This window comes from Poecilia formosa, unplaced genomic scaffold (genome assembly GCF_000485575.1).
Source record: "Poecilia formosa unplaced genomic scaffold, Poecilia_formosa-5.1.2 Scaffold6, whole genome shotgun sequence".
Lineage (NCBI taxonomy): Eukaryota > Metazoa > Chordata > Actinopteri > Cyprinodontiformes > Poeciliidae > Poecilia > Poecilia formosa.
In genome coordinates this window covers 3,314,548-3,330,571 of record NW_006799945.1, presented here as the reverse complement: position 1 = coordinate 3,330,571, position 16,024 = coordinate 3,314,548, and the positions used below count along the sequence as shown (strand labels likewise).

The 16,024-nt window shown below is 38.0% G+C and overlaps 1 protein-coding gene across 3 annotated transcripts in view; it reads right to left on the bottom strand.

Annotated features, from left to right (window-relative positions):
• rnf34b (ring finger protein 34b) overlaps positions 1-5,990 on the bottom strand; it is a 31,078-nt gene extending 25,088 nt beyond the window's left edge. For 2 of the 3 annotated variants that reach the window (XM_007567767.2, XM_016679614.1), the window contains exon 1: positions 5,853-5,989. In XM_007567767.2, coding sequence (XP_007567829.2) covers positions 5,853-5,858 — 6 coding nt within the window. In that variant the 5' untranslated portion in view covers positions 5,859-5,989. Of the gene's footprint in view, positions 1-5,852 lie in introns of all 3 variants that reach the window. The other variant, XM_007567776.2, reaches the window with a different exon arrangement.
• Positions 5,991-16,024: the final 10,034 nt, after the last annotated feature.

The window sequence follows — 16,024 nt, the reverse complement described above, 5'->3', positions numbered from 1 at the left end:
CCTGGTTGTGTTTCAGAAACTGACAGAGGCCCAGACTTAAATAGAAATCCTACAGGGAAAAGACTCGTGTAGATAAAAAGGATGTCTGACCTCATAAAATGAGCCTTTTTTGGTGAACAAAATGTGAAAAAGAAACGCTCTGGCATCCGGAAAGCTAAATCAGAAGTAACTGGGTCAAAGAGGCAGACCAAAGTGTTTAATTAGGACTAAAAATGAGTCAGAAAATGCAAAACAAGGCCTGATTAAGATGGATTTTAATGAATCGCTATATGAATTTTTCGGCACTAACAAGTTCTCCATTCAGCAACTGAATGACCCTAAAAACTTCCTCCTTATGAAACATTTCCACATGTTCCATGTTGAATTAGTGATGTATGACAATTTGGCTTTTGAGGTCAGTCAGCTGCAGGGTGGATTAAAATGTTTGCGTCATCAGAGTTTCTCCGAGCGCAGCCTCTATGTGACATTTCTCTTTGGATTTCAAGCATATTTAATGGAAATGAACACTCCTGGCAAAAAGAAACGCTGCGATTGATAGAGGTAACGCTTTTAAAAGATGAAGGAATGTGTGATTTTTACCACAAAATGCTTCAAACGAGATGCTGCTTGAAAATGGGAGTTTTCTGTTTAGCTGCTTTTAGCGAATAGAAAAGATCTTTTCAGTCACTTGCCAGTTGATTGGTGTTTTACTATACCGGGACAAATATGATGCATTTGGAGAATATTTAAGGAGAGGAGATGAAGCCGAAATGGGACGATGAGCTCCTTGCACTGTTCCTTAAACTGCTTGGCCTGAAGTGTCAATAAAAATGACTCTCAGATGAAAAGTCGAATAAATATTTCAACACCTCTATTCACAGAAGCAGCTTGATTAAATAAACGTCTTTTTTTTTTTTTTACATTAAGTTTATCTTATTCTCTTATCCAGTAGTTTTACATAAACAAAGTGGCTGCCTGTAGAGGACAGACATAATCAGTATTTTTGTATTTTTGGATCAGACAATAATTGTTTCTGATTTATTTGATTTTTACTTTTTTTTTACGTTTGTCATCCCAAGTTAATAAAAATTCAAAAGTATTATAACTGTTTTTATTTAAAGGTATAAAAAACAATGTACTACAACACATTATGCTGTGACCTGAAGTGCTAAAAAGTTACAGAAAGTGCAAAACAACCAAATTGTGACATGAAACCAAAGTAAGTATATATAAAGTAATAACATCTACAATGTTTTGCAAAGGTATTCACATAAACTTCACATTACAACCTCAAACTCCACTGTGTTTTATTTTACAAATAAAAATGTGTCTAACTCAAATCCAGAGCCACAAATTGCCTTCATAAGTCATCTACTTTGCAGACAGGCACCATTTGTGTATAATATAATATAAAAAACATAAATCACCATCCTGTGCAGATGCTATTCTTTAGCTGGAACAGAAACGCTGTTTAGAGCTGATGAAGCTAAATATGAGAGCATTACTGGAAGAAAATCTGATGGAGGCTCCAAAAGATTCAGGACTGGGATGGAGGTTCATTTTTCAGGAGGAAAAAGTGACATTCAAAATGGTCCAGTCAAAGTCCAAATCTAAATTCATAACATAATCTGTGGAAAGATTTGAAAACTGCTGTCCACACACCTGCACCCATTCTGAAAGAATGTGAGCAGTTTTCTCCAATGTATTGACAAATGCACACCACACTTTTCAGATTCTTGCTAGTACATAATCAGTTCGGGTCTGCACATTAAATACATTGAAGGTTTAACTTGTAATATGACAAAATTAGGAGAAATTCAAAGGTTATGGGTCACTTTTACTCAGATTAACTTAAACAAATAAAATCCCAGACATGCTAGTAGCTTTGCTGGTTCGAGTAAACCGTATCCAAAATCTTCTGCTCTGCCCCGGTTTAATATCTTTTAAGGTAAACTGATACTGACAGTAATAAGAACCCAGATAATAGCTCTAAATCAGTCACTGGAGAGACTTCCAACACTAAATGCCGTCCTGCTGTGGACAAACCGCTACATAATTCTGCATTAAAAAGTTTATATTGGCTGGATTCTAGAGAAAAATAGCAGCAGATGGAGGTATTGTGCGGAATGTTGATGTTACTGTTCCAGGAGAGCAAAGTTAACCTGTAGAGAAGGCAGCGCTCTCTTCTTCATCTCACGTTGCCGTCTTGTCACTCAGGCCCGGTCCGTGCATCTGTCCAGCCATCAGTTCCCACATCTAAGTACCAAACAGATGGTGCTATCAGGGTAAACTCTGCGCCTTCCATCCTCCGCCGTCTCGTCGGCGCTTTTCATTTCCTCTTCCTCTTTTTCGCCCTTTTGCATCAGCTCCAAATGCCATTCACTCCCCGAGAAGGTAGATTCAGTCAGGGATATTACTGTCGCTGAAAATTAACTCGATGCGGTTCGGCAGGAGGATATTGTGTTTGTTTTTATTTTTTACAGACTTTGAAATGTTTTGTTGGGCATGTTGATTGTATCCTTCAGTCCTTCTGTCTGGTGTCCTCCCTTCATGTGTCTCTCGATTTCTTTCTTCTGCCCTTCCTTCCTCTTTTTGATCCGTCTTCCTTCTTGTATCCTTCATTGTAAACTTTCAGCTTTGAGTCCTACGTTATGTCCTTCCATCCTTGTGTTTCTCCTTCATTCCTTCTTTGTGATCTTCACTGTTCTTTTATTTTCTCCTTCCTACTATCCTTCATTTTATGCCATTCTATCCAAGTATGGAAAAGTATGCAACTTTTCCATGAGAAATGAGTTCGGACCTTGCATCTGGCTTCAGGAAATCATTTGGAGATGTAAAAAAAACAACAAAAAAAAGCAAAACAAATGAAGCTATCACCAGAAATGTGTGCCTCCTGGATGTCCTTAATAGCTTTGGACTTTTTCTTCTTCCACTTTAGATGAAAAGCCTGAGGTTAGTTTTGCCTAATTTGCAACAAAATGCGATCTCCAAAACAAAACTGCAGCAGATTTTTGTTTTTTACTTATGCAATTACTGGTAGCTTTAAAAAAAAATATAAAGAAAATCAACCGTGCATGCAGAAGCAGTGTGGATCCAGTCGAGTTTTTATGTCGTGACTACAGCGGCCTCCATGCAGCAGTATATTTCCCAGCTTGAGAGCAACGCTTGCACACAGCAGCGCCGTCCCACATCCACAGGGGCAGAAAAGCTGCTTTTTAATTTAAACCCGATTAGTCAATAAAACAACGCGTCCATTTAGCTTCCCTGGGACAGCGTGAGTGAGGATGTGCCTCTGGGAAAATTTACTTCACGGAGTTAAGCCGTCTGTTTCTCTTATCAGCCTCAATTTTGTGATTAACAACTGTGGAAAATGTGACAATCTCAACCCAGATAAAAAAAACGACAACAAAAAAAACCCCCCCGCTCTATTTTCAGTGACAATTAAAGACGTGTCGACGCTGTTTTTTTTTGCCTCAGAACCAAACCACGTCCTCTGCGACTTTTTCCAGAATAAATAAGTGCCACAGATTCTCTGAGGCTCCATTCAATGTCTTTGTTTTAATTTTCCAACACTGGCTGAACTCAGCGAGCTCTTAACGTGCAAGAGTGTATTTCAGGTTTAAAGTGAAGTTGTTGGTTTCTGGTTGGCAGAAACCAGCAACGTTTTGGATGATTTAAATATTTGTTTTAGCAATAATTTATTCTATTCAGTTGCTTGAAATTTTTTTTGTACAATGTGACATATTCAAGATAACTCACATTACAATTTATATAGTTAAAAACATGTCATATTAAGAATATGATGAACACTATTTTCAAATCAACACTATAAGCAACACAAATGGTGAACTTTTAGAACAGTACTTAAAGTATTATTAGTAGTAATAGGAGTTGCTTAGTTTAATTTACCTACTTCATAATTATACATAACTCTGTGTAGGTTTAGAAGCCAAACAAAAACACATTTGCTTCCAATATAATGTAAAAATATGTTAAATCTAAACTTTACATCTTGCAGTCCTTCTCCTTACAGATTTCTCCCCGAATCCAGAAACACACAAAGCTAAAAAGCACACAGTTGTTAACAATTTACTTAAATATGATTACATTTCATATAATATACAAAAATTATACATACCTTGAATATTTTTTAAATTCTCCTTCAGTCATTTAAGCAAGTATTAGCTATAAGTATGTATATTGAATTAGTAATTGATTATTCCATCCTTTGGGTGTAAATATGTGACGATGATTTCCACCCACTTTTTTGATGCCAAATATTAGTTTTTAGAAATTAAATCTATAAGTTTCATTGGCTCTTCAGCTTTTAATGCTGTTTGACTTTATATTCATTGATATCGCGCTGATAACTGTATTTTATATTGTGGCTCTTAATAAATGTTCACCAGTAAGTGTACTAGTGGCTCAAATTAATTGTGGATTTTATTCTACATCAACTACTATTAAAATGACTATTATTATCACTGGTTGTGATCAGACTTTTAAAATCTATGCATATTTAACTTCACACTCATCAACCTCGTCTTTTTTCTTGTTTTTATTTTGTGTAAAGTACATTGTTTTACCCTGGTTGTGTATGAAAAGTAAAATAAAGATGAGTGATTAGATATTTTCCTACACTTTACCCTAGCAGCACTCATAATAATAACAACAATAAATAAGTTAAAATGTGTAAGTGTGACAGCCAAGGCAGACATTTACTACTTGGATGTTACTACAGTAAAACGACTATGTTGTTTTTTAAGCTGCTTTCCCCAGGGTGCCAGTAAAAGTATTTCTTTATGTCGTTTCATCTGTACTTTTCTTTTTAAAGACCGTTTGCTATGTCTGGATTTAAATGGCACAGAAATCCATGTTATTTCTGATGCAGAAACAGGATTAGCGCAGCGAACTGTTTCTCACTTGAAGCAGCAACGTGTCATCCAGCTAATGGCACTGGATGCACAGTGCTGATTGTTTCATTGTTTTTACTCCACTGTTTGCTTTAAATGTGACTGAAGGCTACATCTTCCTCGGCAGGTGGATTCCAGCAGCTGCAGCAGCGGTTTCCACACTTAATAGCAGATGATAAGCAGTTTTTCACACTGTGTTCTCACACTGATGCCTGATCGTGCATGACAGTTCACCTTTCTCCAGAAAAGCCACCACTACCACCACCACCAGCAGCAGCAGCAGCAGCAGCAGGGATCCTATGACATCATCGCCATCCTCTTCTTCATCAGTTATCAGCCCGGATCGAGCTGCCAGGCCGCTTCATCACCCTTTATATCCAGTGCTGCTGCAAGCACACCGTGCAGACTGCACACACAACAAGAGGGAAGGGGGGGTGAGCAGCTCCGGACCTGATGAGGAGATCCTCTCCTGTCCAGCCCGAGACAAGCAGCCGCTCCGCCGCCTGACCGCAGCCTCTCTATCCGGTTAGAGCGGATTAAAGCCTGACGGTGAATGGACGTCTATGCCAGAGCTTTAGTCCACTAAACTATCACGCTGGGGTCAAAGCTGGCCCATTAGAAGGCTACACAGTGTACCCAATGTTTATCAGCGTGGCTGGGAACGCACAGGAAGCGTTTATAAAAGCTCAATAGGGAGACAAATACAATCTGACAGCGCGTATTTAGATGTTAAACTCAAGTCAGACTGCAAATCCAGAATTTTAAGTCTGCTTGTTTTATGTTTTTAGAGATTGTAAATTACAATTTATTTACATTAAAGGTTCAGGGATTCCCCCCACCCCCCTTGCTTGTCCCTGCAGAATCGTGCACAGTTTACAAAAAGAAACATACCATCTGTAACGCTAAAAAAAAATTAAAAAAAAATGCCACAGATATGTTTAATAAAATAGATGCACATACCTTCATTTCTCTCCCCCCGTTAGAGGAATTTGACGAGTAATGTCACAGCGACGACCATTGCCAGCGCATAGGGAATCAAACCATTACGTCTTCCCTCTCTCCAGCTGCCAGTGTGACTGGAGTAGGCATAACGTAACTGTAAGGAGAGCTGCAGCCAATTGGAGACGTGGATCAGCTGCTGGTATCTTTAGCAGCCAATCCATTTCAGCGTCTTGCCCAAATTGGGCGTTCTGGCCTGTGCGTAATGACGCATCGTACAGCGCTGCTTTATCATGAAGAACAAATGTTCTTTCTCGAACATTAGAGAATTTCATTTTTACTTTTTTTTAAAAATAATGCCGCGGAAAATCGAAATGCGTTTATTAATGAGCTTTGCAAAACGTGTCTGGATTTATTTGGATGGAAAACTCGTGTTTTCCGCAGCGAGTTGCAATTTATTGTTGCAGCGGAAATAAATGCAAGCTTATTTAGCGCCACCTTTAGCCTCTGCGTACGTGTCTGTGTCTGGCTGCTCGCAAAAGCAAGCGGCAGTAATGAGATTAGAGGGGTTTCCAGCGTAACTTTGCAAGTGACCGCTAAGAACCCGCAGGGGGCAGCAGATAGCAGAGCCGCAGATTCATCATTATTCAGACACGAGCCCAGCTGCAGGCCGCAGGGATGTTCTTGATGTCCTCGCTGCGTGAGACACGGGAGTCACGCAGAGATGGAAAGTTTATTTAACAGTTTGTTCGCTCTTTCAGTTTCGGGTGCCTGGAAGTGGTGGTGCAAGGTGCCAACCACCTCTGCCGCATCTGCCACTGACCTGATGTTCTTGCACAGAGGCACATTAAGATATCCACTCAGGCCTTCAGGGCAGCAGTGACACAGTTTTCTCCCCACAGTGGAGCTGTCTCTGCAGCATGCGATCTGTAGTTCTTGTGTGCAAACTTCCCCATGCTCGTTGTGATGATGCAGAAAATGTTCCATCCTCTCTGCTTCCCTCCAAACAGCCAGTTTTCAACATGTTGTAGATAGCATCAGTTGGTTGCTATGGAGACGTTGTAACCCAAAGCGCTCTCTGGATAATTTCACTTAAAACAGTGAGCTTTGGAGATTCCCCCCACCCCCCTTCACCTTTTACCTTTTCCTCATTGAGTCTGACAGCCATTTGCTAAAATAATTGTATCATGAATTTCCAACAAGATGTATGAATAATAATAAGAAATTACAGCACAATTTCAATAGGCCTTCGCAGCGCTTAGCTGCTCGGGCCTAAAAATACTTGTTACATTTATTTTGATAGGAATTGTTGGTGGCACAAATAACTGTGCCATTTTGCTATAAAATATATGTGCACTGTATCTTTCAGCATTGAAAGATACAGATTAAAAATTAGATTTTTATAAAAAAGGCAACAAAACCCGAAGCCAATGCAAAAAAAGATTAATTTATAGAAATGCCTGCGTTTGTGAAGTTATAATTTAAGGCGACTTTCAGGAAAACTCATCAGGATTGCATGTGGATGGCTTTAATTGTTTTTTATTCATACTGAAAAAAAAAAACTTCCTTCAAATTTGGAAAATGCATTTAGGATGAGGTGAAACACTGTTAATAAATGAGGAAAGGTAATAATTTTATGAAATTATTTGGCTTACAGTGACAATGTCTCGATAGAAGCTGAAGGAGAAGCACTGGGGTCATGAAACGAGGCTGGTCCAAAAAGGTCTGGACTGGTTTAAGCAGGAGCGGATCAGGATGGGTGTGTTGGGAATCCGATCTGCCATGACAAGCTGTAAGGATCCATGAGAGAAGATGATCAGGAGGAATGTCTCTAAATAATTTACCACAGATCCGTTCCCTCTCAGGTTTTAGGTTTCGAAAGTTAAATCTTCTCTTTAACTCGGCACTAAAGTATATTTATTTACATGCCGCACGTAGAACAGATTTACAACAAATGTCATCTTAACGCACATTGAAAAAAGAAAAGGAAACAGTGTGAAAGGCCAAATGCCAGAAACGACTGGGGGATGTGAAAAGAGAGTAGAAACATATAAAAGACAAAACCACTGACCCATGAAGATGCTCTATGTTAATAAAGAAAGAGTTATTAGTGGCAGCAGCTCTTTTAGTGGCTTCACTTGAGAGAAAAACACAGCCAGTGTCAAGATCTTTTACCCTTAAAAACAGAGTACACAGAGTTAGTGGCAACCTCAGCTTAACTGTTTGGTCTAGGAGAGAAACAGCATTAAAACATAGATCCAGCTCCATGACAGAAAGAGAACGTGAAATTATTGGCAGCCCTGTCTTCTAAAGAGAACAAAAAAAAAAAAAGTTAACGACAACAATAATTGCAGATAAGACATAAGTGGAGAGTAATAGGAGTAGCACAGTGATGAAAATGGGAAAGTTTGTCCTTTAGCACAACAGCCTTAGATTGCATAATGACAGAGAAACAAGAGCAAAGCATCATCTAAATGGGTCGTTGTTTACAGCAACATGTGGAAACGTCATGGGATATTTTAACATTCTCCAACAATAGATGTCTGTTGTCAGCTGACGTGGCATTAAACTAGGACTTAACACAACAGTGGGTTTGATTATCTCTGTCATCTGTTGGGCAATCCAATAATTACAGCCAACAGGAAGTTTTAAGATAAATTGCAAAGTCTGGAAGAAGAAGGAAATGTTCCCAGCAGTGAAACACACCTTGCATTGTACTCTGCTGCACTGTTTTAAAGCACAATAAGTAGGCACATCTGATTAAAGCCACCAAAAGTAAACTTTACGTGAGTCCTTGGGTATTTCGTTCAAACAGGTTTGAAAATGAACAGCTAAACAAATAAAAGCAGGCTTGTGCGGAACAGAGCGATCCATTCATGTGCAGAGTTGCTGCAAATTCAGAAAATAGGGGTATTAGTCAAGAAAGGTTGGATTTGACTTTTTATCGCTCTGTGTGCGCCAGTTCGCACAGGGAGCATTTCCTTGGCAGTGGAATAAATGGATTAGATTGAACACACAAACAAATGTGCACATAAAATTCTGCCTGTACAAACTGCTAAAAAAACAACAACAACAACAACAACAAAAAAGAGGATGGTGATTATCTTGAACACATTTGCAAACAGAAAGTTCAGCTAAGGTCCAACAAATTCACACAAAGATGACCCAGGCATGTCAGTAAATTAAAAGCGGTTGGAAATCTCCCAGAGCTGCTTTAAAAGCAAAACAGCTGCCAGAACTGAAGCTATTAAATATCGCCTAGGCAGGATGCCCAAACCCTGTCATCCTGAAACCGTAAAAAGGTTGAAGCAACCAACATCCCCGTGCTTCATGTAAATTAGAAATTCATGTTCACAGGAACAAAACAGTCCTAAACTTTCACACAAATCGTTTAGGAGAAATGTTGACGTTGGAAATATCAGATTTTTCTCTAAACTCACTTTTGTTTTTGTATATAACACTTCGTATGGAGTGCCTGAAAACTGTTTGCACTCTTCATGTTACATCCAAAAAACGTAAATGTACATTTACGGGATGCTAGGTGGCAGACTGACATCATTTTGAAGTGGAAGAAAAACATACTTTTTAAACAGTTTTTACAAATAAATATCTCAAAAAATCATTACATGATTTTGTATTTAGCCTCCAAAGCTTCTTGAGGTTTATCTGTACCACATTTGTACATCAAAAGACTGTTCTGTTCAAACAAAGTCCAGCTTATGTTCAAGTGAGTTTTGGTCTGGACTTTGACTGGACCATTTACCACATGAATGTGAAATGAGCATCAGCTCTGGGTGGATGTTTTGGGTGACAGTCCTCCAAGAAGATAAAGTTTGGTTCTGATCTTCAGTCTTTCGCAGCTTCTAGCGCGCTTTTTTAACAGGAAAAAAAAAATCCACAGTATGACGCTGCCACCATCGTGTTTTACCAAGGGTTGCTGCATTCTGAGTGTTGCTCAATTTTAACTTTCAGACATTTATATGATTTTCCATGTAACAAAAAGCACATAATTTTATAACTGGATCTATAATTAGATTAAATTGCACACATGTTGATTCTTGATTAAGTGTTCTTGTAAGCGGTTGGTTTTGTCTTTGGGGTATTGCAGTAAAGTCAACGCCATATTTTTTACATATATTTCCTTGTAAATCATTTTAAAAAGCAAGCACCCTTTTCTTTTTGCTTCAGAGTAGAAATAAAACACAACTCTGATTTGGCAAGTTTAGAAACAACTGAATACCTGAGGTTTTCAACATGAGGAAAAATCGAAACAAACAATAAGAAAAGCTAAAAAAAAATGACCTCTAGCAATTTTGGAAAGCACTCGGGGTTTTAACTGTGATTCAGCATGTGTTCCCAGGAAATTCACCCCCCCCCAAGATGACTAACACAAAGCGTTCTCCCAGTGGGAAACTGTTTAGATAAATGTTTTGGCACCAAGACATAAACATCTGTCAGAAATACCACAAACCAAACACGCAGCAAATAGCTGATAGTCATTAAGATGAGAAGAAAGTGTGAACGAGATTCATTAATACCTTCTCACTGCGCAGCGTATCATGCTCTTTCACCTGCTTTCTTTTTGTTTCTCTGGCAGTTTTATTCATATTTTCCTCCATTTAGTGAATTGAATTGACATAAAATCTGCTACCTTGTCTGCTGTGGCAGGACCTTATTTCACTTGCCTCCCTTTGCACAATAAGTTGTCCAAATCTCCAATCTGCTACTAGTTAAGCCTGGTGGGATGAAGCTCATTAGCATGATTAAAATCTTTTACTGGAAAACCTGTATTCTTCTGGGAAATACAGTTTATTTGAGCTAATTCTTCTGAAAACAATAGACCTCCGACGGATCTCTTTTTTCACTCCAGCAAATTTAGAAACTAACTTTGGATGAGGTCCAGATGACATGTTCAAACTGTGCACAGACTGCACACCGATAAATCCCTGAGAGAGTGCAACACTTCTCTTCCTGCAGGATTGTGAAACCCGAGCTGCTCTTCCACAGCACACACTTTTATAAAACTCATAAAAGGCCAGGTTTAGTTTAAAGCATGAAATGACAATGCAAGCAAGTTTCTGATCCAGATGATTCTCATTTCGACACACTCCAAAACAAACAAGAAAGCCGTTTGATTTAGTTCGAAACCTCTATAAACAGAAACAATCTTTCTGGGAACGATCCCGCATGTGTGTTCTGCTCTCTTTCTTTTGTCTGATAGGTTTCAGCATGTCAGAAAAAAGAGCAACAGCAAAGCAAAGAGTTTCTCAACACTCTTGTGAACAGAAAGAAGTATATAAAAAAGTCCCTCCTCAACATATGTTGCGGGTTGACTCTGGTCCAGCTCCCTGCAGCTAACTTTGAGAGCCACCAGGTGGCGCATGTGTGCTTTCCAAAGCCTCTTCTATTACATGGCTGAGAAAATGAGGATTTCTGAAGAAGCTGAGAGAATTATAAGGCAGGAAGTAAGAAAGTGCAAGTTTACGGTACAGTAAATATTCTAGGTTTTTAAGCTCTGACCTCATCGCTGATTATCCAGTATAAACGTCAGGGAACTTCTTAATAACTTAACTTAACTTAGTCACTAGTCATCATTAGCTGAACTGTAATCAATATCAATGTAATTTGAAATGTTATCTTTTGCAACACTTGCAGTATCTTTTCTTTCAGTGGAAACTATAGGCATCTAGTCATTTCAAAGATAATTCCATAAACCTAATTGAAATAAATCGATGCGAATGCACACTTTAACAGTGAGTTTGCTTAGAAAAAAAAATAAACCCTCCACTATCTTGAGTGTCTGTTTGGAAAACAAATACAAAATTATTTATCATAAAAGTCTATGAAAAACAAACAAACAAAACAAACAAACAAACAAACAAACAAACAAACAAACAAAAACAAAAAAAAAACAATCACTCATTGTAATGCTGAAAACTAAAACATCTCCTCGTCTTCAGCTTCCCAACAAACAACGTTTAAATCCAACTACTAATTTAATTTATTGTAATAGATGGCAGATGTGGAGTTAAGAAAACTGAAAGCTGGTGTTGAATCAAAAAATGCTTCATCAAACTTCCAGTTTAGAAATTAAAACAGGAGAGAAAAACATGCCAACAAACTCTGACAAGCATTAATGACATAATAATTATGATACAACACTTTACAGTAGGCCTTCAGAAATCTAAAATAATTCTGAGAAGAAATAAATATAAATATTTAATGTCAATAAGATCAAATAAAAACAGAAAAAAAAATGCTACTGACGTTTGAACTTAGGCTATACTTACTTAGAATTTCATAATAAAATGATAAAATAGAAATAAAACAACTTAATAGAAACAAAACAACTTAAGGGAAACAATTTAAGTGTTTCTCTTAATAAATGTGTTTGTTTTTTCTTCAATCAAAAAGTGCCATTCCCAAACTACAAACATGGCAGACTAAAATTCGTTCACAACTCCTCCTCATGTTTGATAATTAACCAGGATGAAATCAAGTTCAATGTGAGAAATCCCAGACGGAGCACTGACGGGAGATGAGAATCAATCATAGGAATGCAATGGGACAGAAAATGACTTGGCTAAATGTGAAATGACAGATAAATTCAGGAAAATCTGAATATGTTATCTCTTATATCATTCACAGGTTTACATTCTCCAGCTCAAAATCGTCGTTTTATCACATTGGAAGAGTTTGAGCCCATACGTTTTGCCATCTCTTCCTTTTGGTTCAGACTAAGAGTGCCTCAGGAAAGACCATGGAAAAATGCTTGGAAAGGAAACAGTGGTGAAAACCAGACTGAACAAGCCACAGCTAGACCTGTTTGAACCTACCAGGAAGACAGCTTTCACTGTAATGTGACACTCAGAGGAGACTCCGGGGCAGACTGGCAACTCACTGGAGCAGCTACACATCCCTTCTGACCCGGGAACGCCTGGGAGTCTCAGATAATAAGCTGGAGAGAGCCGCAGGGGACGGAGATGTCTGGGTTTTCTTTCTGAGCCGCATATGGATCAATAGTTGGAAATAGGAGTGGATCACATAATATGTCACAATATATATTTTTATTAAACAAAATCCCTCACATAAAATTTGTTGAACATAAAATATATTTATTCAAGAACAAAAATGTTTTTCATGCCGTCCAGAAATAATACACAAAACAATTTTAGCTGTTTTGTTTTCAGTAATTTCGTCACACATTTGTCTGGGTTTAATCCCAAATGACATCTTTATAATTGCTAAACTTCTACAGTGACGATGAACGGATCAGGCTGTTCTCTGGTTCATTATCCACTGATCTGTCCGTGCAAGTCTAAGAGCATGTATGTCGAGATGAAACGCAAAAAAAAAAAAAAAAAATTCAGACGATTAAAAATGTTTCTCACCTACATGGGAGCCAGAAGATTCTGTGCAAACCTGTGACCTGCTATTGGTTCTTGATCAGAACCGGGTCACAGACTAATGAGCTCCACTGCTGCTTTAAGAATCAGGTGCTTTAATCTCACCCACAAATTTTATCAAATGGTTAAATTAAAAAAATTCTTCACTTGATTCAACATTAGATTCACATACAAAGTCCTTCAGTATATTTGTGTGTTCTCTAAAACTTATTAATCGTGTGACTTGATGACATTTTGATTTCAACATTGATATAAAAGAAATAATTGGTAATTAATTTATCCCATGTAAGCAAGTGCTTGAAATTACAACAACCAATGTACTGACCGTCGAAATCAACCAAACAACTAAAGAACAAATAAAATATATATATTTCTTTTGTCTAGTAATCCCAATTGCATCTCCAAATAGGCATTTCAAAAAGCTTTTTTCTTTTCCTGTTTGATAAACTTTAAGGCTGAAAATGTGTGATGTGCAGAAAACTGAGCAATTGTGTTTGTGAATTTTGTCATTCTTTTCCCCCAAGTTGCCACCGATCCTACGTGAGGATCTTGATGAAACTTGTCTTAATTTTAATAGCAGTCTCTAAAACTAATTGGTGAACAGAAACTGTCGCCCCAGATTCATTGATCTAATAAGTCACACAGGAATAACCGGCTAATTAATCGTGCTTTTATTTTGAAAGGTAATGCAGCGCTCTGCCCAACAGCTTGGTAGATTGTTGGTTGAACGACTTTGTAGCTGAAAGCACTTTGTTAAATCTTCTAAGACACAGTCTAAGAAAAAGGGAATATAAAATCTCACATGAACCAACAGTGGCAGGTGTTTTCCATCTAATTAAGTATTTTATTCTCAAAATTCTTGATCAATTTTCCTTAGAAAATTCTCAAACAGCAATCATCGTCATTTCCGTTTAATCCTCTGGTCGTGTAAACAAGACAGTGTTTATGTCTGACACGACGTGCAGACATGATGAAGCGCTTTCAGTGTTGGCTACAAACCAGAACACGATCCTCCGTTATCCGACTCGGCTGTTTCCTTTCTCTGAACGGATGGAGATCACAGATGGATGCCTGGGGCTCTGCCCCTGCGAACACGAAAGCCCCCCACCAGCGGAGTCGCTACGAGTCAGCAGGATGTTGACATTTTTCAGCCTGTCGACAGGCCCGTGCAGGGAGGCCGCTCTCATCAACACCAGTATTAGATGCTGGCATGGAAAGCTGAGCCATCAGAATCCCTGCAAAGAGTCTTGGAAGAATGAGCGCGACGCACTTTCATGCTTTTTGGTGCTGTCCGCAGTCGGTGAATAATGCAAAAGGAGCAATGCTATCTTATGCACACAATGTGGGAAGAGGGTAAGAATATTGACTAGTGGAAATGTTACCTGACCAGGAAAGACTTGGTTCTTGGGAAAAGTCCTGTAGAGTCTCCTATGACCTTTAATACACTGCAAAACCACAAAACTCTTCCAGGTGTGATTTAACTTATAATATGAGAAGAATGTCTTACTCCATTGGAAGGTAATTTTCCTTAGAGCTGACGCTTTTCCATCAGTTGGCTTAAAACAAGCTCCTATGTCATCTAAGTTAGTTTTGCCTCGTTTCAAATTTACTAAGACCTTTGCCCAAGAAACCAGAACAAAAAACTTTGGTAGATTTTGTGGTTTTGCAGTGTAGGATTAGGAGAATAGTTCCCAAAATGCTTGAAACTATCAAACGTCAGAAAGCCATCGCAACTTATTTTTTCATTTCAAAAATAAGTCAATGTATTTATTACATTTTAACAGTTTTTCTTAACAATCTGAATGAATACAGTAATCATTGTTACTATTTCAATTAAATTTAAAAATTAATCACGTGTTTTCCCAACATCTGATTATGTCAAAACCTTAATGTTTATTGTGACAAACTTCTGCAGTGAAAGAAAGAACCAAAAATTTGATGATGGAGTTGAACGCTTTTCACCCAACATGTGTTCACAGAGTCACCTTTTGCTGCAGTTACAGTTTCAAGACCTTTTAGGGCAGAAGTTTGCAAAATAGGGGTCAGGTCACAATTATGCCACTTCAAAAACAACATAGTACCAAGTATTTCCGGTCTAGTTTCTAGTTCAAATGTCTTAGTAAGCTTGAAATAAGTTAAACTATCTTTTTCATCAATATTAAAGAATTGTTTACTTAAAGCAAGGCCTTATAGCTTATTGAAAGTGTACTTTTCAGTTAGTTTATCTGAGTAAACAGGGCTGGTGAATCCAAATATGTGACATATTTTTCATATTTCAGTTTTTAATTCACTAGTTTGTGTTGGTCTAAAGTCATATGAAGTGCTACGACGTTAAATGTAAATAACGATAACGTGTAAAAAAAAGTTCAGGGGTTCAAATCCTTTTACAATGAATTATGTTATAGTATGACATATTGCCCACAGCTGGCTGGAAGGAGACATTTTGTGTGCATACCAAACAAGAAAAGTGGTGGAAAAATCAATAGAGCCCATTAGTAAAGTACCTTGAGGCGACATTTGCTGTTGGCGCTTTATAAATGCACCGTATTTAACTCTCATATCTAATTTCATCAAAATTCAAAAGCCTTGCCTAGAAGAAATGACAGCGTCAGCAATGGTCAGTATGTAAATACAGTCTTTATAGTCAGCTTTATGGAGGGTTACGAAGCTGCTAAGTAAGGTAATATGTTTATTGATGTTGTAAAAGTTGAACATTAAAACAGATCATGTCCCCAGTACTAGAGTTTCAATAGGAAAAAATCCAGTATTTGCTTCTGGGTTTAGGTT